This window comes from Amia ocellicauda, chromosome 5, assembly GCF_036373705.1.
Source record: "Amia ocellicauda isolate fAmiCal2 chromosome 5, fAmiCal2.hap1, whole genome shotgun sequence".
Lineage (NCBI taxonomy): Eukaryota > Metazoa > Chordata > Actinopteri > Amiiformes > Amiidae > Amia > Amia ocellicauda.
This window is the reverse complement of record NC_089854.1, coordinates 48,624,723-48,650,690: the sequence shown is the minus strand read 5'-3', so window position 1 is coordinate 48,650,690 and position 25,968 is coordinate 48,624,723. Positions and strand designations below refer to the sequence as shown.

Genomic DNA, 25,968 nt, shown 5'->3' with positions numbered 1-25,968 from the left:
CAGTAATTCACACCAGTCCAAAGATCTGTCAAAGTTGATGTAACTAAGTTGTTAGGACACAAAACACTGCTGTTGACAGCTTCACATGTCAGCCACATCATGACATTCCTTATTTAGACCTCTACCTCCAAGTTTGGACATTGCATTCTGCATGTTGAATGACACAAGAATGAAAACTAGAATTAAGTGAAAAATAAAATTCAACCTTAAATAATTGAAGCATGCAATTGAGATGTTAAATTAGTGAAATTGTAATGCATACCTCAAATGGCACAAGCCTGAAAACTGTAAATGTATTATATACTCCATTGAAAATTAAATGCACACATTCAACAACACCATTTAAACTACAAATGCCTGCTAAAATCTGAATCTACTAATACAGCTTGGAAGCCTTAAAAGTTGCATGCAACTTCTAGTATTACTTTTGTTGTGGTTGTATAGGTTTGTCATATGATTTGAATTTTGGATACTTGGGTATTACAGTCAGTCTGAAGAAGGTAAAAATAAAATAAAAAATGTTCTGGTCTTTGGGGTAGAGTAGTTCAGTGCTCTGACCTTCCATGACCTTACCAGCCCACTCACCTCTGCTTTGCTCTGGAGGTTAGTCAGCTCAGCTCCAGTTCAGGTCTACATGCCCATAGCGCACACGCATTATAAGACTCTGGCAAGAAGCCAGACGTATGATGGGCATCTTCTCTGGCCTGTCTAATCAGGGGGTTGTAGACAGTGCAATACAGGTTAAGAGAATGTGTGGTATCCCTCATGGGAATTTAATTACCTGGAGTCATGGAGAGCACAGCTCTTTAAGCTCCGTTTAACTATCATTTCATGTCCTTAGTTTTTGAAAAGAGCACAGGCCAGTGTTTTCTCGTGTTTGTTTTTCCCCCCTCCATGTTGTGTTTTCCTCCTCTGCTGTTGAAAGCAAATTGCTAGTCATCTTTTTGATTTCTGCCTGGATAAATACCTGTCTATCTGACTGTGTGTGTGTGTGTGTGTGTGTAATAGGAAGTGTTGGACATTGTGTATAATATACTGTCTCTGACTGTTTGTAAATATGGGGCAATGTTCTTTACTAACTGACTTGTGGGTATGTGATGTACATTTGTGCATACACGTCTCCCCAACAGACACGCTCCCTGCTCAGTGTGTTTGAAGAGGATGCAGGAACTTTGACTGATTACACCAACCAACTGCTACAGTCCATGCAGAGAGTGTTCGGTGCCCAGGTGAGTGGACAGCAGCTTGACATTCCCTGTGGACTGTTTGCACTGAATCTCACTGATCAGCTGCTCTCAGCTTAGATGTTTTTTACTTCAGGTGTGACATCTGAAATTATTGATAAGTATTCATAGCAGTCTGCTCAGTTGTGGGTGCTGTGTCCTGAAACTCCTCCATAGGGGTTCTGGAATCATCTGAAGCTGCTGATGAGCTTTCTGATGCTCTAATGTTCTGCTTCCTGTTGTCCCACCTGTTGTGTGTTTGTGTTGCAGAATGAGATGAGTTTGGCCACACAGCAGCTATCCAAGCAGCTTCTGGAGTATGAGAAGCAGGTGAGCACTGGGCCTTAGGTGGGCTGTTTTGTATAACGGCACTGGCTCTGTATCATCTAACAACATCTGAGTGCAGTATAATCCATTACAGTTCAGTCCTCTCCCATCTAGTCACTGGCTCACTGATGTGCTGTGGGATAGTTCCACTGCATAATAGATTTCTCCATTACAACACATACTATACCGACATTATTTCTGGTTAGATTTGCACCTATAACCCTTGGTCAAATGTCAGGTTTTGTAATGTAAAGTGATGTGTTAAAAGGAACTGGCTGTTGACAGTTTTCAGGTGAGTCAACTTACAGGTTAAGATTTGATTTGTTGTATGCATGAATATAAACATTGTATGCATAAACCTAAATGTCTATATATGCTTTATTTTTCTAGAATTTTGCACTAGGTAAAGATGATGAGGAAGTTATCAGCACCCTGCAGAACTTTGCTAAGGTGGTGGATGAGGTAAAGCTCTGATGTGTCTATGGGGCAGGGAAGCATATGTCAGGTGTAGCCACCCTAGTCCTGTAGAGCAGCAGTGTAGAAGGTCTATGGGTGGACCTAAATTTTAGGTCCACACATTGCCCTGGTTTCCCTGGACCTGACCCAATCCAATTCATTTTAATGCTCACCCCTAGAGCATCAGTTTCACAAGATTGGGAATGCCCATGTTCGTGATCAACTACGCAAGTCAAACCACTGGAATCCTTTCATTTATATTATTTTAGAGACATGAACAGTATAAGTCAGATATTAAAGTCTCATTAGGAAAATTTCTGTCCAGAGAATGCAAGAAAAAGACCAAAGTAACTAATTGACAGAAACGCATACTAGTTAAAGTACATGACACACTACTAGTCTTTGCTGGTGTCACATACAGCGAAACACTGATTGCTCTTTAAAACTTAATGATAGTATTCTGACAAGCTGCTAGACCACTTTATTTTCAGGCATTGTCACCAATGCACACAGTTTGGAATGGTTTTGTGTAGCATACACAGTATATTCCAACTGCAAGTAGGACATTAAAAGGATAAAGATTCAACCTAAGCAATGATCTGTCTTTTACAGTCACATCAGTAATCCCTTTAGATTGTTTTATCTGAGGATTCAGGCTGATCATTTTCTAATTTGCATTCTGAATGTGGCTTCTCTGTACAAGAAAAAGAACTATTGTTCCTGTTTAATGTAAAAAGTGTCCTTTGATAACCTTTGTAATTCGTGATCAAATTGCACATATGTTTCTTGTGGGTGTAATTTGTTTTTGTTTTGTTCCGCCTAGCTCAACAGTCTACACACACATCTGGCCAACCAGCTAGCTGACAGCATGGTGTATCCTATGATTCAGTTTAGAGAGAAGGACCTGACAGGTAATATAAGATATTTAATAATATCCGCCCATACAGCTGTGCTTTTCTAAGTGACTGAAGTAATGATTTTTTAATTAAAGTATTAGTAAGATTAGTTATCTTACATTTCAATACAAGTTTTAAGTAATTCAGAGCTCAGATGCAACAAACTCCAGAACATTGGATCTGCAGGTCCAGGGATAGGAAAGTCTATCCACTTGTGGTTGTGTTCAGTTTCCTTTCTTACTTGTCCGTAACACTCTTGTTTTCGTTCTCTTCCTTCCTTTACTTAATTTCTTATTTTTCTTATTGTCTTATGTGTTATGAGCAATTTCCTCCTTTTCGTAACCCTGTTTTTAGATAATATTTTTATTTTTATTTTTTAATCAAGCTATTGGGTCCTGCTAGCAAATGTTCCGAGAACTACTCTCTCCTATTGAAACTTGTAGTGGGGCTGCAGACAGTGACACTGAACCATGCAGCTGGCATTCATTACTAGAGTTACTCACTGATCCCCATCATCCAAACCCTCAATATTTAATTACCATTTCATTAATTACTGTTTACTATTTATTTATATGCACGCATGTATGTATGTATGTATGTATGTATGTATGTATATAATATAATCCAAAAGGTGAAGCTTATAACCTTTTTTCTTATGTTCTTTGAGCTGGAGTTCAGATTTTTTTATTTTTTTTATTTGATGAAAGTGTTTTTAGTGTTCTCAGTTAATTGTCTTTTCTTCTCTCTCTCTCTCGACATTACATCGAAGCAAAGACCACAATGACATCACCACCCATCCTATTAAAGTGTGGACAATAACAGTGAATGCCATTTACAGTAAAGTGCTATAACCATGTGTAGTATTACAGGATAGGCGAAAAAAGCGAATGCCATATACAGCACAGTGGATGTTATATTGGAATGCACACATTGTTAGCTGGTTTTCATGATTATACTTTAACCATTCTAAATATAAAAGTAAATAAACTAATAACTGCTGAAACAAACCTATCTGAGGATCAGCTTGCATTTGCATTTCACTCTGCTAAGACAATGAACAATATAGGAACTTTTGATGCATTTAATTCAATTTATTCATTTGATTTACAAAACCTACTCAACACTTTGTAGGGTTGCGCCAGACCTAACGCTTTTTTATTTAGGTCAGATAGTTCTATTTCAGTTTCATCAGACCACAGAATATTTTGCAACATCTTTTCAGAGCTTTTTTTCAGAAATGGCTTCCTTCTTGCCACTCTTCCATATAGGCCAGATTTGTGGAGTACCTGAGCTATTGACACAATGGACAGTTTCTCCCATCTCAACCATGGATCACTGTAGGTCTTGTCATTGGTCTCTTGGTGGCTGCTCTGACCAATGCCCTTCTTTAACCGGCTGCTCTGTTTGGGAGGCTGGTGTGCTCTAAGTAGATTGTGGGTGGTCTGGTATACTTTCCACTTATTAATGATCGACTTGACTATCCTCCAAGGGATATTCAATACCTATTAAATCTTTTTATACCCCTCCCCTGATTTGTGCCTTTCCACAAATTTATCCTATTTTGAACGCTCCTTGGTCTTCATGGTAGTATCTTTGCCTTAAATGCATTGCCCAACTGTGGAACGTAAGAGACCGATTTAATCTGAAATTGTGAACCACTTTAATTGCACACAGATGGGCTCCATTCAACTTACTGTGTGAATTCCAATACTTTTTCCACATTTTTGTTGTCTCCGATTCAGCCATGAGCACCATGTCAAATCAAAAGAAATATTATTTCTTTCAAGAATTTACTTAAAATTAAAAATGGGAAAAGTATGAATTCCCTTTGTAATTGCAAACCTAAATTTGATCAGCTGCAATATATTACCTCAATGAGTCACTAAGTGAATGCTAAGCTGTATGTGTGGCACAAATCAAACAGGGCCAGGTAACACCATCCCCACCGTAAGGTATAGCATCATGTTATGGGGATGCTTTTCAGCAGCGGTGACTGGTAAAATTGTCAGGATTGATGGGAAGATGGGAATCTCCTACTCGGACGCATCATGAAGGGCATTGGCCACATCAAACCAGAGGAGCTTTTCCAGATCTGCAGGGATACGGACCTGGGGACACAAATGGAAATTGGGCTTCAAGGCATTCAATACCGAAAACAGGAGCCACTTCTTCACACAGAGTTGCCACAATCCCATTTAAAATTTGTGGAAAGACCTCACAATATCTCTCTATCACTGTTCCCCATTTGCTCGGTGCAAATATTGATCCATCACAGTGTGCATAATTGATAGCTTAATAGAGACTTATTTGAATGGACTACAGGCTGTAATGGGTGCCAGAGGTGGTTCAACCAATTATTGACTTGGGAGATGAATACTTAAATTATGACATTTCATTCTTAAAAATGTAATTTTATTGTTTACTATAATCTTTATTTTTTTTTTGGGGGGGGGCTATAAAAAAATACCCAATCTAATGCATCAATATCCCAGGCTGTGTGACTCTTAAATGTGGGGAAAAATGTAGGGGAGCTGAACACTTTTTCATGTCACTGTATACTTGCTTGCTTATGGTAGTCCATTGTGTCCCATGATGACTTCCACTTCTACGTTTATAGGTGTGTTCATTGGAGACTATGAAGTCCAATTCGTGATCCACAGATTTATTGCATGTGGGGCAAGTGTAACAAGGGTTAGTGGAGGCAGACATGATAGTGTGTCTCCTGGATCGTTTCTGTATTCTCTTCAGTCTAGTCTCCTCTCCTCCTCAGCCAACCGCATGTCTTCATGGCAGAGCTGCCGCCAGGTGGAGTGGTCGGCAGCGATGCTCTCCAAATGTTTTGGGTCCATCCTGCACTTCTTTAGAGATGTTTTTAGTTGATCCTTGTAGCACTTTTTCTGCCCTCCCGCAGAACATCAGCTATGGTGGAGCTGGCCGTAGAGGACATGCGCTGCAGGCATCCTATATGGAACCTCTCTAGCAGCTTGATGTGGCAACTGTAGTTGACCCAGGCATGACCACTGTAGAGAAGTTTAGTAACACAGACCGCCTGATAAATATTAACTTTGGTGTAGAGGTGGAGATCCTTGTTTTGAAAGACCCTGCGTCTGTTTCCCAATGGCAGGTGAGGCTTGCTTGATCCAGTTTTGAATTTTGTTATTGAGGTTGCAGTCTTCAGAGAGGATGCTGCCCAAATATTTGAAGGATTGGACTATTGTTAGTGGTTTATGATCAATGGTGAAGACAGAAATTGTGGGTGGTGGGTTGTTGCTTCATTGGCAGACCACCTCTTTCTTGGTGGTGTTGACAGTCAGACCCATCCTGCTGTAGGCCTTCACAGCCACAGTCAGGATGGCTGAAAGGTTATCAGGAGTGTGGGCCAGGAGAGCACAGTCCTCTGCATACTGTAGCTCAAAGACCCGCTGCATCGAGACCTGCCTGGAGCCTCCTGAAGTTAAAGAGTTTCCCATCTAACCTGAAGTCCACCGCAACTCCGCTACTGTCCTCAAGCTCCTTGTAGAGAAGCTAGGTAACACACATGATGAAGATGTTGAAGAGTACAGGTGCTAGCACACTGCCCTGCCCCCCTCTGTTTTGTACTGTTTTGTGCAGACTCCTGCCCCCCCATGGTTATCCAGCCCATCATTCCATCAGGAAACTGGCAGAGGATGTTGACAGCCAAATTTGAGTAGAACATCCCATAGAAGTTGTGCTGTGATGATCATGTTGACCGTGCTCCTGTTCTTCCTGAAGCCACAGTTATTCTGGCAGCAGTTTCTTTGTTATCCACCAGCCTGTGGAGCATCACCCTGGCCAGGACCTTGCCAGCAACTGCAGGGGATATCCCCATGCTGCAGATGGACTTATCACCTTTGTTTTTGTAAATGGTGACCATATTTGCTTCCCGCAATTGTTGTAGGATAATCTTCCTGTGCCACACCTCTGTGATGTACTGGTTTAGTGTTCTGGAGCAGAAATAAGCTCCCTGCTTGAGGAGTTCTGCCAGGATACTGTCAGGGCCTGGGCATTTATTGTTCTTCATGGAACCAATGGCTGATAGCACTTCTTGAAAAGTTGGCAGACTATTGAGGTCTTGAATGGTTGGATGGACAGACAGTTCCAAGATGGTCTGTGGGTGAGTGCTGGTTGAGTAGGGCTTCAAAGTGCTCAGCCCACCTCAATAGGATCAGGCTTTGGTCCTTCAGAAAAGTTGGACCCTCAGCTGTTTTCAAAGGGGTAGTGGAGCAGCTTCTGGAGCCATAAATAGATTTAACAGTTATGGAAATTGTGCATGTCATTTTTGCACACATATACAACACAAGACCAGACTGTTAAGCCACTCTGTTGTCATTAAATTGCCTAATTGTTACATTAATACAGTAATAAGGAAAACACAATTAAAAAACACATTATTTAGCCATATCAATTTAAAAGATGTGACTCTACAAGCATGACTTTTTGCCAGCATGTGAACACAGCCATTGTTCAGTGTTAGTGTTTGAGGAAAGCATTTTGTAATTGAGCTATTGCAGCTAACATGCAGCCTGTTGGTGTGTATTTGTGTTGCAGAAATCAGCACGCTAAAAGATATATTTGGCATCGCCAGCAATGGTATGTATTGTACGATGTGTTTGGCATACATCAACTTTCTGTAAGTCCTCTTAAATGTTTTCATTTGTCGTATTTTTTTTTTTTCATATTTTATTGTACCTGAGAATTCAAAGGAAAAAAACAACTTTGCTATAGTTTAGCAATAGTTTTTATACAGAGCTTAAACACTTATTACATATTTTAGCATCATTCAAAGACAAAATAGATATTAAAGAAGAATGTTATATGCAGTGAGTAAAGGGGAATGTATATGTATTGGATGTGATCATCTTACTAGGATGCTTTAAATTCAATTTACCATTTGCAAGTTAAATAATTCAGGTCCTGATTGTAATGGCCAGAACACAATTTAAGAGCTCGTAACATTTAATTTACGTAGGAAATTCTTGCACCCTCTGCTGAGATGGGACTGAAAGCAGAACCTGCTGTACAACAGTCAAATGTAAAACTGTATTGTGGCCAGTTAAGTGTCAAGCAGAAATTGAGTTGTAGTGGAAGTGAATGCATCTATAAAAACATTGCTTTCCTCTGCAGAGCATGATGCTTCCATGGCAAAGTACAGCCGATTACCCAAGAGGAGGGAGAATGAGAAGGTAGGACCTACTCAGGAGCTGTTAAGACACCCGTGCATTTAAGCAGCCTGCTCCCATTCTCATTGTGTAAGGGTTAAAATGGATGGATGCATAAAGATCTTATGTGTACAGATCTTCTATTGTGAGCTAGCTTTGGCTTCTCATTTGCAGTAAGGTTTGTTTTGATGTTTATAATGGGGTGGGTGGGCAGGCAGGCATGCAAGGCAAGTTTGGGTGGGGTTGGATGGTAGGTGGTGGCAGGGGATGGGTGGTAGTTGTTGAAGTTAAGCAGGGGGCATCATTAGGATGTTAAAAGGTTGGTGTATCTGACACTATGTCCTGGTTGACATAACTGTGAAACCTCCTCCTAACTCCCTACATCAGTTTAGCACTTGCTCTTCAATGTTTCTTTTGTGGGGTTGGGAGAAGGATAACAAAGTTAACTGTGTCAGCAGTAGTCAACAGTGTCCTGCAGTGAGGTGTTCTTATCGACTCTGCTCTGCTTTGTCTCTACAGTTAAAGGCAGATGTGGTGGCAGAGGTGGCCTATGCCCGGAGGAAGCAGCACCAGGCCTCTATGCAATACTACTGTGCCCTGAATGCCCTCCAGTACAGGAAGAGGGTGGCCATGCTGGAGCCCATGCTGGGGTACACACAGGCCCAGGTCCGGACAGCTACACTTATCGTGGCACAGTGCACATACACACACTCATACCCCTTTTCCACTGGCATATCTGACCAACCCAGAACCAGGCTGGCGTGGTGAAGCACATTACCCACTGGGAATTTTGTCGACCTTGAACCAAGCTGTGAATTTTTGACCCTGCTCCTTACCTACAGGCTTATGGGGAGGAGTTAACTGAACTTGTCATCACATAGTGTCAGTCTACCCTATTAGTAGGTTTAAATACATTACACTTAATACATTAATAAAATGCATTATACATTCTTAAATGATTACTGCTATTTATATACTGGTAAAATAAATAAAAAAGGTAATTTTTTTTTTCTCTCATCTCTCTCGAAAGTTAATCTATAACAGTAAATGCTGATAGCTTTTAATTACAAATTAAACCATGGTAACAAGGATTAATCATTGCTTTTGAAATAGGTAAGCTTGTAACATCATGTACCTCAGCCCTGGTAGTGCTGTGGAAATACCCGATCCGCACCAGGCCAGCTCAGCTAGGTTCCGGCTTGGTTCAGGGTTGGGTTGGATGTGCCAGTAGAAAAGGAGCAACAGACTCCCACTGCCTCCAAGTCAGGTGTGACAAGTTGGGGGACTGGGTTTAAATGTGTTTGCATACCCCTCAAAAATAACTTTTTAAAGGAGTAAATTTGAATAATGTTTAATCTGTGATATTAAAATCTTTGCTTACTTGTCCACATCTCTGAACATCTCAGAATTTCATGCAATCATTTTTCCAGCAATGTGCATTCTGAAGGAAGACTTCTAAAGGGTTTATAAATGTAAACACTGCCACCAGCATTTGCATAATGGGACAAAGGAATGCTGGGAGTGCCCCCCACTGGGAAGCAGACCCTGGTGGACAGTACTGGGGAAGTGGTCAGCCTGTAAATGGTTGTATAGACATTATTATGTGTTGTAAGTTGTCATCCCGTGTGAACCTTAGTCTCACATAGTCAGAAGGAGCCTGTCCTGCCATTCCCTTCAGTCTGAGTTCTCTCTGTATACAGCCGTGTATGCTCTTGTAAGAGCATGTACAGTCACTGAATTAAAGGTTGACATCTCTGTTCTAATGTCAGTGTTCTTTTGCTATGAGCCTACAGCCCAGAGAATACAGCTACAGTATTTAATGTTACAGGTTATAGGTTAAGAATCCTATAAAAATCTCCATTACCTTATATATAGAACACAGACAAACCCTTGCCAGACCCCATTTGTTTTTTCATGTGGTCAATGGCCCACAAGCTCAGCTTTAGCACAGATGTGTGGGCTGACATCCAGGGTTGTAGTGGAGGGTAAACGCATGTAAATGCCATTTGCGCACCTTTTTATTTGTGAAATAGCGTTTACTCACATTTTCATTTAATTATAGTTTACCTACTTATTTCTGCATTCCCAGCATTGCTCAGGCACATGAAGTATGCTTGTTATGTTAGCCTATGCATGCTCGATTTGCCTTGCAAGCGTGCACTGATTAATCTCTCCAATCTCTCACTGACGGTGCAGAACTGCCCAGCCTCGGCTTAGAACCAGCAAGCGCTGGCGGCAACAATCGCTCTCACTCAGACATGACAGACATATGAAACTTTTTAAAATGTCCATTTAACTCCTGCGACTTCCTTGTCTTCACCTCCCCCGAAAAAAACAAAACAAAACAAAAAAACATGTTCTTGGATAAGGAGGTATCAAATGGTAAATAAAATACTGTAGTTTTTGATATTCTGATAAACTGCAAATATTAGTTGTCACTGGTTTCATGTGTAACAGTTATGTATTGTACATGAATACATTGCTTATCACATTGTATCCACACTAGTGCCCTTTAGTGCTTCAAAATACTTACTGTATTTGCAGTGTAGCGCATATCAAATAATTATTAATGTTAATACAAATATTGTAATATCAACATTTGCAAATGTTTGGTGGAATGTGTGTTCAGTCCAGATTTTTTTTTTTAGATAACCCGATTACCTACACTAGGCCTTCCTTTTTAGTAGACTTGCATCAAATGCAATTAATTGATACTGTTTAAAAAATGTAATATGTTTTCGATTTTATATGAATGATTTTGTCGTATCAAAATTAAAAAAAGTTTAACCACTTTTTTTTTTTAACCACTACATCACTGCTGACATCGTATGAGGACTGTGCTTTAGTGCATTGTCTGTGGGGAGGGTTAAACGTGGTTAAGACAAGTATTGCAATAACTCACATTTACAATTCTTTCTCCTGCCAGGTGAACTTTTTCAAGAAGGGGATGGATTTGGTTTCCAAGAAAATGGACAGTTTCCTCGCATCAGTTTCAAACATGACACAAAGGTAAAGCGCTAGAAGCGCCAAGCCAGACAGTTTGACAGATCTGGTTATTCAAATTTGAATTAAAAATCAAATATAATGCATAATCCTGCCTGCCCTTTACAATACAGTCAGTCTCGCACTCAAGTGGTGATCTCTACCTGTCTACAGTCTTTCTGTGCTTCAAAAACACAGGCATTGTGTAGCATTACAGGGGTATGCTTTCAACTGTACTCAGATTGAGTGGATACTGACAGTGATTATGCCTCAAATAAACATGGATCTATTTATGGACATTATCGGTGGAGGAGCACGTATTGCAATGCTATATATTCACCTGCAGAGGGCTGTCAAAATGCAGTGAGTTACATCCATTATTTTCCATTCTATTTTCCAAATATTCCATTTGTGCTATGTAAATGTTGGATTTGATGTTCATGAATAAAACTTTTGAGTTTTATATGATTGTTTGCCTTTCTGTTACATCTGCTCTCCATACTTCCCCTTCACTCCACACTTCCCCAGTTCACCTCCAGAGGTCATCTCCAGAATACTAATCCTGTCTTGTACCTTTCCCAGCTCCAAGAGCAATTATCCAATTAACATTCCTCATCACCATGTGCACAGCCATCATCTACTCTGCTCCCATTTGACAATCACTAAACATCCATGTCCCCTGCTTCTCTGCTTTGTATTTAAACCCCCTGTTACTTACCTTCAATGTTAAGTCTCGTTAGTTTCTATACTGCATCTCTAAGCTATATTCTTGGTTCCTGATTGCCTTATCGTGTTTCGCTTCCTGGATTTCCCTTTTCTGTCTTGTACGCTCTATCGACTGACCTTCTGTTTTGTGACCCTGACCACATCTCTTGCCTTGACTTTATTGCATTGTTTGCCTGTTCCCGACCCCAAGCCTTTTACGACCAAGTCTCTTCCTGCACCCGAGTTCTATACCGTACTGGCTCTGTGGAGTCAAGTCTGACACTTTCATTAAAATACCACAGCTGTTAAAGAGCTATTGGTTAAAATGACCTGTTTTGTCTCTTATAGGTTGTTTGAAATGTCGGCACTTAGTGTTAAATCTATATTTATAACTCCATTCCAAAAATGAAATAGAAATCGAACCTTTGCTAAACAGGTGTTAGACCTGGGGTGCTGTGATCAGTCACCTGTGTAACATGCAGCCCTGAAGATTGCAGGATACTGGCTGTAGAAACCCAAAACTCCCCAAAAATCACAAAAGAGAAGTTCAGCAATTCATTGAGGCAGATGTTACTAATTTATGATTCTGAACAATTACACTTTTCTTACTGATGGCTTTTCTCTCTCCTTCCCCCTCTCACCTTCCTTCTGTCTTCCTCGCCTTCTCCCCTTGTCTCTCCCTCTCCACCATCTTACACTTTCTCTCTCTTCCCAACTGTTCCTTTCTCCTCCACTCCCCCTCTTCCTCTCTCTCTGTGCTCAACTCCACTGTATCTTCTGTTCTGTTCCTTTTCCATCTCTCTATGCCCCATCACCCCTCCCTCTCTCCTACACATTCTCTCCATCTCCCTCCCGGTTTCCCCTCTCTCTGTCTCTCTCTCACAGTATCCAGTCCCAGCTGGATTCAGAGACGGAAGCTATGCGCATGTCTCAGAGAGAACTGCTCTCAGTGGAGGACACCATGTACATGCCTGACCAGCACTCTGCCCACCCACCTGTCAGTCGCACTCTAATACAAAGGGCCGGCTACCTCAACCTGCGCAAGTGAGGGGCTTTCATTTTGACACTGAGCTACTGGGGCCAGCTGTTGTTTTTTTTCTTTCATTTGATCTCAGAAGGCATAGTATGTTGTCCAGTTAATACGGACATTTTAATGCAGTAGACAACCTTGAAGTGTAGGGCAATGAAACTGAGTTTTGAAAGACTTCAAAGACAGTGGTATTGAAATGTCTGTCTGTGCTGTGACTGGATAAACACCATAAAAAGTGCACTTTATTCTAATGACTAATACATTGTTCATGATTCTTCATGGCAAGAATTAAATGCAGGGAGGTGGTTACTACTGGTTAAATAGTAGTATTGATATTGAGGTTTGTTTAATTTTTCTTTTGCAAGATATAAAGTGAAGGCTTCTTTCAAGAACACCAACACTGATTTTGTCCTCAAATTGTGATTTCATTGCTTTGTGAAAAACTTTGTGTAATCAAAGCCACCAACGTAAGCCAGATAGCTTATTAATTAAAATCCACTTTTCTTGGTGTCCAAACCAGAACATAAGAAAGACCTAATAAAATAACATGCGGTAAAGTAATAGCTCCAAAGTTTCACTTTCAGGAATGTTTTGCATCTTGCACAGGATGAGAGAATCTTCCCAAAATTAAATGTCTTTGTTTCCCCCTTCCCCATTATCTAGTAAAACAGGCCTAGTGACCACAGCCTGGGAACGACTTTACTTCTTCACCCAGGGAGGAAACCTAATGTGCCAGCCACGGGGAGCAGTAGCAGGGGGCCTGGTCCTGGACCTCGACAACAGCTCAGTGATGGCAGTGGAGTGTGAGGACCGCAGATACTGCTTCCAGATCACGTCCCCAACCGGTAAAACGTACGGTAAACCACTACTGTCTCTATACATAAAAAGGCACACAAGGTTACTTGGAAAAATGGGCAGTAGGGGAAGGATTTCAGATAGCATTTGTGTTGCAAATTATTTTTTGACTGAAACCAAAGGACATTTGTAAGTTGGAGGTGCATTCCCGTATTGAGCTGTTGGATTTTATTTGTGTGTGTGTATATATATATATATATATATATATATATATCACACATACTGTAATGAGGTGCGGGGTTTGGCTATTGCAGCCAATGGATTTTAGGCGGGGAATAATGTCAAAACACAAGACAAACCAAGGAAGAGGATAATACAGCCCAGGCTGTTGGTTTATTTAAGTTCTATCCTGGATATTGAAACTTGAAAACAAAAACCTAGCTCTTTGTACAGAGCACTTTCTGTAGCAGGAATGGTCTGCTACACAAAAACAAAATCCCTGACTAGCCTGGACAGCTAAGCTGTCTTGAGGGGGTTAGGCAGTCTCGTGGTCAAAAAGGGTTTCAGGGGTCTTCACCAGGATCGTAGTCTTCCAAAACAATCCAAACGCCATTCGAGGTCCTCAGCCAGTCCAAGTTGTCATCTAGTTTCCAATCCAGTTACTTTGTCCTTTCTTTGCTCCTCTAGTCGCCCTCCTTGTCTTACTGTCCACCCCCCACCTCTAAGACAAAGAAGAAACCACAGGGTGAGTTTAAATAGTCTGTACTGATCAGCCATACCTGCTTGCAGTCTGGGTGATTTGTAATCACAGGCAGGTGCGGCTGTTCTGCTGCCTTGCCAGTGTTTTTCCACTGGGCTGTCCATGGTCCTGATCCATGGAGGGTCTGGCTCTGCTGTCCATGGTCCTGTCTACGGCAAAAGAGAGCATTAGGGCAGGCACATAGCTGTGATCGAAGACCCGGCCCCTCAACTCATTACATACCTTTCCCCCCAGCGCCGGCCTCGCGGGCAAAGCGGAAGAATAAAAAGAGTGCAGGCGGGACAGGGCATCAGCGTTCCCATGCTGGGAACTGCAGCGGTGCACCACCTGGAAGTGGAATGCCTGGAGACTCAAGAACCATCGCGTAATTCGGGGGTTAACATCTTTGTTCCGTTTCATCCAAGTCAGAGGAGCATGATCAGTCATCAACACAAACTGGCGTCCCAGCAAATAATACCTCATGGACTCCAATGCCCACTTGATGGCCAAACACTCCTTTTCCACCGTGGAGTATGAGGCCTCACAGGGCACCAATTTCCGACTAAGGAACAATATGGGGTGTTCCTCACCTGCAACGACCTTTGACAACACAGTCCCCAGTCCTGTGTCCGATGCATCGGTCTGGACCAGGAACGGTGCCGAGAAGTCCGCTGAGTGGAGCATGGGAGCCGAGGAGAGAGCCTTCTTCAACCCGGCGAAGGCTGACTCTGCTTCCGGAGACCATCTGACCATGGTGGGCTGGCTGTTGCGTGTCAGGTCACAAAGGGGGCCCGTAATGGTAGCGTAATCCGGAATGAAGTGCCTGTAATAGCCAGTGAGCCCAAGAAACGCACGTACCTGGCCAACGTTGAATAGCTGCTACTTTGTTCTCCTGGGGTTTGATAAGACCTCTGCCTATGGTGTAGCCTAAATATTGTGCTTCACTGACTGCAAGAGTACATTTTTTTGGGGGTTAGCTGTGAGGCCAGGTGAGACAGGTGACCAGGGGGACCTTGCAGGCGCTGCAGGATTTCAGTCCTTCACGGCGTAGTGCGTTACCAATTGTTTTCTTGGTGACTATGGTCCCAGCTGCCTTGAGATGATTAACAAGATCCTCCCGTGTAGTTCTGGGCTGATTCCTCACCGTTCTCATGATCATTGAAACTCCACGAGGTGAGATCTTGCATGGAGCCCCAGACCGAGGGAGACTGACAGTTATTTTGTGTTTTTTCCATTTGCGAATAATCGCACCAACTGTTGTCACCTTCTCACCAAGCTGCTTGGCGATGGTCTTGTAGCCCATTCCAGCCTTGTGTAAGTCTACAATCTTGTCCCTGACATCCTTGGACAGCTCTTTGGTCTTGGCCATGGTGGAGAGTTTGGAATCTGATTGATTGATAGCTTCTGTGGACAGGTGTCTTTTATACAGGTAACGAGCGGAGATTAGGAGCACTCCCTTTGAGAGAGTGCTCCTAATCTCAGCTCGTTACCTGTACAAAAGACACCTGGGAGCCAGAAATCTTGCTGATTGATAGGGGATCAAATACTTATTTCCCTCATTAACATGCAAATCAATTTATAACTTTTTTGAAATGCATTTTTCTGGATTTTTTTGTTGTTATTCTGTATCTCACTGTTAAACTACACCTACCATTAAAATTATAGACTGATCATTTCTTTGTCAGTGGGAAAACGTACAAAATCAGCAGGGGATCAAATACTTTTTTCCCCTCACTGTAAGTACATTAGGCTATAGTTCTGAAGATATTTGCACTTATAAGTGACATATTGTAACACAATTTGGTGAGTTTTTTAATTTTGCTTATAGGTTTTTCTGAGGTCAATTTCATGCTTTAATAAATACGCGTATTTTGCATTCGTCCACAGTAATTGTTTGTGGCTGCCATGTTTTTGCACACAGTCACTTGCCTCTTGCACATTTGATAGATAGCAGTGTCTATGTAAGATATGCAAAGCTTCAGGACACTGGGCTTTAGAGTTCTGGAGTAGTAGCCATTTTCATATTTGCATGCGGATTCATGTTATTTCCAACATTACGGCTTAACCGTGTACCCCAAAAACATCATTTTCTAGTTGTATGTTCAAGGTATATACTTAAACATATGTGCAGAGTTTCATGTGTGTACTACATTCCAGTGTAGAGGTAATGTGTAACTTGTCTGAAGCGGCTTCGTGCATGGAAGCCTAATAAAAATCCTAACAGAAACAATAGGCTTCCAGCACTTCGTGAATGGAAGCCCAATAATAACTAGAAGTTGCAGGCAACTTTTGAGGCTTCCAGGTGCTTGCAGTCGAGAAATGTATTGTTTCAGACTCATAACAATATTAATCAAATGAAGACACATTTTGACAATTTTTTGCTTAAATGTTTTGGTAAGCAGAGTATTCATGGTCAAGTTCCCCCTTCTTGTGGTCAAATATTTTAAGGAACAAGCCAGTTACAATCTCAAGAAACCAACTACACTTATTTGATTTAAATATATCAATTGAATTACATTAGTAATACCATCAATACATCTAATATCATAATATATTAGTAAACACTTGATTCTCTAAGTTTAATTTTGTTTACTTTAAAACACAATCTAACAATTTAAGTAGCTTAAGATTGCTGCTGCTCTTCAATTTGCAGTTACCTTCTTAAGCTTATTTAGTTGCATACCTGGTGTTTCATTTAGTTATCACGTTGATTTCTGACGTGTGCGTTATATATATTTACAGCTGGATAAGCAAAGTATATCTCTAAGGAGCAAATAGCAGCAATTCGTTTTTACTATTGCACCTGACCGAGTAGCTCCTATTTTTACTATTGCGCCTGTAGCTCGCACAGTAAATGTTCACTCTACTTTATAGAGCCAGCGATTCTGCACAGTTGAGTATATAACATGTTACCATAAGTTATGATTTCACTGAGAGAGAAGAGCATGAAGGTATGCCCCCCGTGTTGCATCCTTAACATTAAACAGGAAGTCATGCACGAGAAAGGGCATCAGCAAGGATGTTATCACACCCTTTAATGTGGCGCACAACCAGAGGAAAATTCTATAAGAAGAGACTCCACCGCAGCTGTCTTTGGTTGGTATGGCTTTGCAAAAATGTTAAAGGATTATGATCAGTATAAATCGAGATAGAACTACACCCACTCAAATAGATTTCAAAATGCTTAATAGCAAAAACCAGAGCGAGAGCTTCTTTTTCTATAACCTAGTAATTTCTCTGATGCTTATCAAACATCTTAGAAAAGAAGCAGACAGGATGCTCAACCCCACATGGGTCATCTTGCAGCAAAACCACTCCAGCACCAGCATCACTTGCATCCACTGTCAGTTTAAAAGGCTTGGAAAAATCTGGCGCAGCTAGAACTGGTGCATATATTAAAAGAGCCTTGGCCCCCTCAAAAGCCTGCTAACACCTTTGGGTCCAAACAAACAAAGCACTTTAAAGATCATTAAAAGCGTTACAACATTGGATAAATTGTTACAAAAGGCCCTATAGTACCCTACCATCCCTAAAAACCTCCTTAAATATTTACGACTGGTAGGGATGGGAAAATTGTCAATTGCCTCCACCTTAGCCCTTACTGGCCTCACTTATCTATCTTGGAAAAGTGGTGGGACAAGGACAACAGTAGCTTTCCCAACCTCACATTTTGCCAAATTCACAGTAAGATTTGCATTGATCAAGCGTTCTAAAAGTTCAGTTAGTTGAACAACATGCTCACTTGAAAACACCTTTTTCTCAACCAATGCAGAGACAATTGCAGCTTTAACATCAGCCTTTCGGCTGCCCTTAATAACTTCAGTTTCATAGTAAGTAGCAAGTTCCAAAAGATCCGCCTTGGTGCAGCGATCTAACTGCTCCACCGTCGGTGCTTCAGAAAACTGCCCTACATTAACCTCAATAACGGCAATATATACACAATACACACATTATATATCAAAATATATATACACATACACACACACCAAATAAACAACAACAAGAAAAAAAACGCTAATAAAACAGCACAAACTTACTATAAGAGATTCAACTCTAATCCGAAACAGCGGCTAAAAAAACAATGCGGCAAAAGCATGCGCGACACAAAGAAGCAACACCACTCCCACCAATCAATCGGAGCAAAAAGCTCCTGGATGAGCCCCCATTTTATGTCACAACCACAAAAGCCTCACCAGCAAGAACGCAGCGCCGCACACATCGTAAACATAAACAAACCCCCAAAACAGATGAAAGCAGAGTCGCTTCTACCAATCAAAAAGGGTAGATCACTACACATTTTATTACACAACATACATCAGGATAACAAAAATATAAAGGCTAATACAATACAAGGCATTCCCTCTAACTAACAAGATGGTCTAAGCTATGGCAGGGCGGAAAAAACACAAAAATAACATATAAAGGGTTACATTACTCACCGACCTGCCAGGGAAGCTGGAAAAAAAAGACAAATATATTTCATAAAAACAAGGAAACAAAGAAAAGAAAACTCCAAACAAAACAAAACAAAAACAAACAAACCAAGCGTTTTAGAGGGAGATTCTCTTGAAACTTCATAGGTCCGGTGACATCTCTTCCATCAAACGTAGTGCACCAGAACCTCCACCCACACCAATCATCTTAAAGCAATAATGAGCGGGGCATAACATATGTTACTGTAAATTACGATTTCTCAGAGAGAAGAGCTCAAAGTCGTGCCCACCCTGTTGCGTAGTTATTATAACATTATATAAACAGGAAGTCATGCACTCGTTATGATATCAGTTTGAAATGACGTTCAAATGAAAGCAATAACCCACCACTACAGATCCAGCAACGCCATTGCTCTTGTTCCACTGTCCATTTTCATGTATTTATTTTATAAGATGTGTATTCATGTTCTTGAGAATCACATTTAATCCTATATTTTAGTTTAACTTTCGTTTTCTCTTGCTTTTCTTCACGGATTCTCTACAGCTGAAATAATCCCTCACTAGTTTGTGTACTTGTTATAAAAACAATCAAACGAAAAAGGAAACAAAAACAAGCTTTAAGCAGCTTAAAACTGCTGCAGCTTTTAAAATCGTAGTTACCATCTCAACCTTATTTAGTTGCTTACTTGATGTTTCATTTGGTTGTCACATTAACTACCGATGTGTTGTGTTATTTATAATCCCAGTTTGTAAAAGCTATGTTTTTCATTAAGGCTCCAAATAGCTCCAATTATTAATCTGAAGCCCCTGAGCGAGTATGTCCGTTTTTTCGGGTCTAGCTCACACAGTACACGTATTATGTTCACCCTTTCAACTCTATTGAATAGACCAAGCGATTCTGCACAGTTTGGTATATAACACGTCACCATAAATTACGATTTCACTGAGAGAGAAGAGGACAAAGTCGTGCCCCCGTGTTGCATCGGTAACATTAAACACGAAGTCATGCACTCGCGGTGGCACTCGGTCTCAGTTTGAAATGACTTTGAAATTAAAGCAATAACCCACCGCTACAGATTCAGCAATGTCATTGCTGTTGTACCACTGTTCACAGTCATGTATTTATTTTAATAACTTGTATAATCGTGTTTTGTGAATCACATTTAATTGTATGTTTTAGTTTCACTTTCGGTTTGTCTCGCTTTTCTCCACGGCTTCTCTATTGGTGGAACAATCCCTTACTATAACAAATCTCAGTTTACACTATTTGTATTTGCTTGCAGAAGTGTCTGTGTGTTTAAACAGATACTTTCCATTGTAATACTATTGCAAGTGACTGATAGTTCTTAGTTTTGACGATGTGCATGCCTAAAATGGCGCCTGAATCTTGTTTTCTCAGTGAAAAATACGATATATGCTTCTACAAGTGGTGACAGTGCGTCATTACAGTCAGAAAATTTGACAAAATTGACTTTTTGTCTAAAACATTTGTTCATTGCTCCCATACTTCTTCATGTAGGAACTTTTGTTATAGTATATTTGTAGAGAACAGTCCACAGATGCTGTATACCAAAGCACACATCAGCCAGTCAAATGGTCTATGAGGAGTTGAGGCTGAAGTGTTTTCAGCATAATCGAACATTGTGGGCACACCATGTGACTTATCAATTTTCTGTTATATCCAAACCAAGTATTAACATAAGCGCACTATGTAGAAAAAGTTTCATGACTCAGCTCTTTACCATTCCTGATAAAACGATGTTTGAAAACAGTCCATTTTGTTGGACTACAGTCAAGGTGGCTGCCAAACCATGTGACTTTAGGCCACCATATTGCATTCGAGTGACCATACCATAGACCCCTACACTCATACCAAGTTTGGTGAGTTTTCACCAAGCGGTTCAAAAGTTATAGGCATTTGAAAATATTCTGGCGGAAGAAAAGAAAAATAATAATAAAAATCCTTACAACAACAATAGGCTTCCAGGCATCCTGGACCTGGAAGCCTAATAATAATACAAATCCTTACAACAACAATAGGCTTCCAGCATATTCTCGCCATTTCTTAATAGTGGACTTTACTGTGCTCCGGGGGATATTCAGTGCGTTGGAAATATTCTTATATCCTACCCCTTTGGTTGGTGCTTTTGAAGAACCTTATTCCAGATTTGCATTGAATATTCCTTAGTCTTCATTATGTAGTTTTTGTTAGTAATTGTACTAACCAACTGGGTACTAAGTGACCTCCCAGAGATGTATTTAACCTGAAATCATGTGACACACCTTAATCGCACAGAAGTGGACTCCATTCAACAAATTACGTGACTTCTAAAGACAATTGTTTCACCACAGCTCAATCAAGTGTGTCATAGCCAAGGAGGTGATTACTTATGCATTCAAGTATTTTCTGTTTTGTATTTGTAATTAATTTAGAACAATTTGCAGGTTATATTTTTCACTTTGACATTAAGGTCATTTTCTGTGTTGATCAGTGGCAAAAACTGCTGATTTAAACCCATTCTGATTTCATGTTGTAACACAATGAAATGTTGAAAAGTCCAAGGGGAGTGAATACTTTTGAGACCCACTGTATATAGTTATTTGAGGCATACCACTCTTCCTGGACAGCAAATGTATTTATCCATGCACATTAATGAAGTATTAATGTACAGTAGGTTTTCATCAGCTGTGTTGTTGTCCAGATGAATTTCCTAATATATACAGCCTCAGTTAAGTCAGCAGCTGTGCTCTCATGTTAGTAATTATATTTTACCTGTTGGAGAAATAAATCATACACTTCTTTAGCTCTTTTAATAAAACCTTGCACAAACATGTTCCTGTTCTGCAACAAAATCAAAAGCTGTTGAAGGACTCCAGGAGTTTAGACTAGATACTCTACTCTAATGTCCCCTTTAAGCCATTTAGGGTTTGAAGCTTATGAAGGTACATAAAAAACAGGGAATACACCTGAAGAGAGCTGTATCCTTTTGATCTTTTTGTTTTTAACTACTACTACTAGAAGGTTAGTATTTTGCTAACTGTATACTTTCGGTGTAAAACTAGGTGTCCCTGCAGCTGTCTGCACTGTATTTGACTAGCTTCTGTGACCTTGCAGAGATGCAGATTGATTGTTGTTGGAAGATTGAATGATGTCATGTAAATGCTTTGAATCTCATTCAAGCCTGGGTCACGCCTTCCAACCTCTGTGCTTGTAATCACAATAAGGGGGGACAAAAAGTTACTATCTCATATAGTGCAGTAGCTGAAGTCAAATGAAGGTTAGCTGATATTCAGATTGCTTAGGTAAGATAATTGAATGGTTGGATGTGGAGAGATGGGGACTGCAGGAACACTGTTGCTGCCAGTTGAGTTGTTTTTGGGGATGTTCATTGGTCAGGTCAGAAGAATGCATTATGGAGAAAATGGGTTAGAGTTCAAGTTACAGTTTAAGACAGCATTGTGTTCAATAGCTCAGTGTTAGTTTAGCTGCTCTGTGCAGATTTTATCTCCCATATTTATACTGGTTTGATTTACATTCCTTACAAACCAACCTTAGTGCATCATGAACAAGCTAAACTCTATTTGTGCCTCATATTTAATGAATGTATCTTATTGATATCGCATCTTCATAATTATAGTTAAACATTAATCACATTTTTTTATTTTTTCAATTTCTTTTTTATTTTGTTTTAGGTCTCTAATTCTTCAAGCAGAAAGCAAAAAAGAATATGAAGAGGTATTCTCTTTATCTTGATACTACTGATATGCAACACTATACAGCAGACAATTCAACATTTAATTTATTAAATTATATGCAATGACAATGGAAGGAAAATGTTTACACTAACTTTTTGCATAGGAAATTAAAAGTATTCAATTACTTTATACAGAGTCTAATATGTTACTTTTCAATAATGAATAATAATTACATATTAGTTATTTTTCAATAATTAATAATAATTAACCTCGATGCTCATGTATTGTGAACTGAATAAATTAAAAGGGTTTGATCACAAGCAGGAATGCAAGTACATTCTAGATGGGAACATTCTATAATTGTATACAGTTGTGGACAGTCCCTGGTGTCTGGAAATCAGTTCTGTATGGAGAGCTGGAGAGAGACTGTGGATATTGTCTGTGTGGATTATTGTGACTGTACAGCTCTGCAGAGTGTTTTTTGCTGACTTGTGTTGTGTTCTTGTTTCCCTGCAGTGGATATGCACTCTCAACAACATATCAAGACAGATCTACCTGACAGACAACCCAGAGGTACGTATTCTCTCACTGCCACAGTTAGACATTGTATTGCAGTTTGACACATTTCAGCATTTACCAGCTGCATGGTGAAATGTACCATCTATCCCACTGCTAACTACTCAAGTTCTTTTTCCTCACTTTGAATACATTTGCATAGACACACTTGTGGAGTTAAAATAATCATTTTAACATGTGAGCAGCACATTTTTTTGTGAGATTTTTGTTGATTGATTGAATTTCACGCTTTTCTGAAATTCATGTTTGCAAAGACAGCTTCAGCACCTCCTAGTTCTTAGCACAAATACATCTGCTGTTGATGCACATACATTTAAAGGTAGGGTGTGCAATCTTTTCCAGAAACATTTTTTGTTATACTGTTTGAAAGTCTCTTCACATCCTGATAGCAACCAATAATTTAATTTGGTCTAAATGTAAAAAAATATATATACATCTTCTGTGGAAGGGACAGGACTAAAAAAGATTTGACCAATCATTGCATTCGGTCCGAATGTAATGATAGGTTGTCCTTCCTGTCTGTCAATCTATATTTGCATACCGTTTGCATGTTTGCACAGATAATCACACGTCATCAGCGCGGGAACCTTGACGCTGTGCAGAGCAAGCGCGAGAATGGAAGGCAGCTACTATTTTTAAAAACATAATAACCATAAATAAGTTGTTTATGCTCGTTATTATTGTAATGTCTAACCTGTGAATGAGACATGAGGTAATCTGAAAGCGTTGCGATCGATTCCACACACACGTCTCTCCTCCCGGCGCTGAGACTCTGCTCTGTGTGTGAGACGCCTCTGAAGCGAGGGCGGGCTCTATGCTTTCAAAACAAGTTTGCTAACTGCTGGCTTCATACCCTAGCTTTAAGTACCAATGTACATTTGCTTTTGCTTTGGGTTTGGGATTATGTTAAGAGTTTCTAACTTCAACAAACTGCTCCTTGATCCCGTTAACTTTGTAGCAGTGAATGAAATAGTGGTCTTAGCAGAAGCATCTTTCAAAATTGTTCTTATTGTCAATATAGCCAAGTTTAGAGTGACCTACATCAACCTATCACTTGTCACCAGCTTCCAGATGACTCAAAACTTGCATTGCATTTGTGATACAGCACCAGTACCACTATCTGCAGAATTGCAGTTTATGAGATTGAGATTATGGATCTAAAATATTTAAATTTAAACCATACATATAAAGTGCGGATTTGTGCTACACTAGCGGTCCCACCTCAATTTTTCCAGTTTTTATTGAAATGTATACAGTTTGTCTCAATGTACTCTGAAATTAAAGCGTAGAGCAAATAAACAATTGGAGATAAAGAAATCATGCAGTCGTTGTAACACAATTTAAGCAAGGTGTTTATTGTTAGTGTGTTTATTTGGCTTTAGTATGTATTGTTTAATTTATTTTCATGTGCACATACTTAAAAAAAATACAGTACATTATCCGACTTAAAGTAATTAGCTCATATTGCAATGATTTGCAATGGGTAAAGTTTAAAACCAAAATCTTTCTGTATGAACACATGTAGTGTGTACAGTTAAATAAATAAATAAATGCATATGTGTGCCAACAAGGTGTAAAGAGAAGCCACCCTAATATAATGTCAAGCCTCAGCCCCCCACTGAGAAGAGGCTGGCACAGCCCCTGCGATCAAGGATGCAATCTATTTTGAAATAAATATAATCCATTGATGCTCGTCCTTCTATCTCATGGAGTAAAGACTACAAGTGCGATTTTAGCCAGGTGGATTTCTGATGGATGATTTGGATTCATAGCGCAGATTTTCTAATCAAGTAAAAAAAAATAAAAAAAGAAAAAAAAATGTGAGAGATAGTAACGCCCTTTCAAGTAAACTGCAATATTATTGGGCGAAACAGTTTTACGGGAGCCTGGAGTTTTATTGATTAAAATAGGCGCGTCTGCTCCGATTGGCTAGAAGGACTGAAGTGAGTTTGGCACAGTGCATGATTGACAGTTGGTCTGTTCATCTGGAAGTTCATTGGGTTGTCTGGAAGTTCATTGGGTTGTCTGTAAGTTTGCATGGAAGTTGGTCTGTTAGTCTATTTGTCTATTACTACTGTATGGCCAAATTGATGAATTTCCGAACGAATTCCAAATTGACGGACAAACACTTTTGGCACAAACGGCGCTCCATACCCCGGGCTCTTAATGATGGTGCACGACACGGAAATTGTAAATCGGATGTGTTTGACAATTAAATGCCCTGGTAGCCAAGAGAATAAGCTTTCAAATGTTGTATTGTAGGAATACAGTGTAACCTCTATGCACAGGAGTTGCTCTAAAAATGTTGTTTAGTGTAGATAAAAACTTTGAACAAAACAGGCTACTGTACTGTTGTCTATTCCCTGTAAGTAATTCTTATCCTCTAAGCATTATTTACTACTATTACTAATTACTATTAGTAATAGTTATGTAAATAAATGGCAAGCAAGGATAAGCTTGCTTTAACCCTCATCTTGCAGGCTGTCGCCATCAGGCTGAACCAGACGGCCATTCAGGCGGTTACCCCCATAACCAGCTATGAGAAGAGACATGACAGTGTCCATACCGACAGGTCAGACCCACAACATGTCCCTGTTTCGTAACTGCCCACTGCAGCACAACAGTTTGAATTAAGAACTGCTTTTGGGGCAGTAGTGTGGAGTAGTGGTTAGGGCTCTGGACTCTGGAGCACAGGTTCATGGGCTCAATCCCAGGTGGGAGCACTGCTGCTGTACCCTTGAGCAAGGTACTTTACCTAGATTGCTCCAGTAAATGCCCAGCTATATAAATGGGTAATATGTAAAAAAATAATGTGATATATTATAACATTTTAAGTCATCCTGTATAAGGGTGTCTGCTATGAAATTGAGTAATAATAATTTTAATTGTAGTGTGTATCGACTCTGTCTTGAGTTGCAGTTGCTTTCAGA

At 40.1% G+C, this 25,968-nt stretch overlaps 1 protein-coding gene across 2 annotated transcripts in view; it reads left to right on the top strand.

The window, feature by feature from the left end:
• The window catches only part of appl2 (adaptor protein, phosphotyrosine interaction, PH domain and leucine zipper containing 2), a 51,830-nt gene that overhangs the window by 13,623 nt on the left and 12,239 nt on the right, over positions 1–25,968 (top strand). For both annotated transcript variants that reach the window (XM_066705562.1, XM_066705561.1), the window contains exons 2-14: positions 1,131–1,229; positions 1,494–1,553; positions 1,941–2,012; positions 2,830–2,917; positions 7,472–7,513; positions 8,048–8,106; positions 8,602–8,748; positions 11,009–11,091; positions 12,655–12,813; positions 13,463–13,651; positions 22,460–22,502; positions 22,979–23,035; positions 25,519–25,610. In XM_066705562.1, the coding sequence (XP_066561659.1) occupies positions 1,206–1,229; positions 1,494–1,553; positions 1,941–2,012; positions 2,830–2,917; positions 7,472–7,513; positions 8,048–8,106; positions 8,602–8,748; positions 11,009–11,091; positions 12,655–12,813; positions 13,463–13,651; positions 22,460–22,502; positions 22,979–23,035; positions 25,519–25,610 (1,115 nt within the window). In that variant the 5' untranslated portion in view covers positions 1,131–1,205. The remainder of the gene's footprint in view (positions 1–1,130; positions 1,230–1,493; positions 1,554–1,940; positions 2,013–2,829; positions 2,918–7,471; positions 7,514–8,047; positions 8,107–8,601; positions 8,749–11,008; positions 11,092–12,654; positions 12,814–13,462; positions 13,652–22,459; positions 22,503–22,978; positions 23,036–25,518; positions 25,611–25,968) is intronic.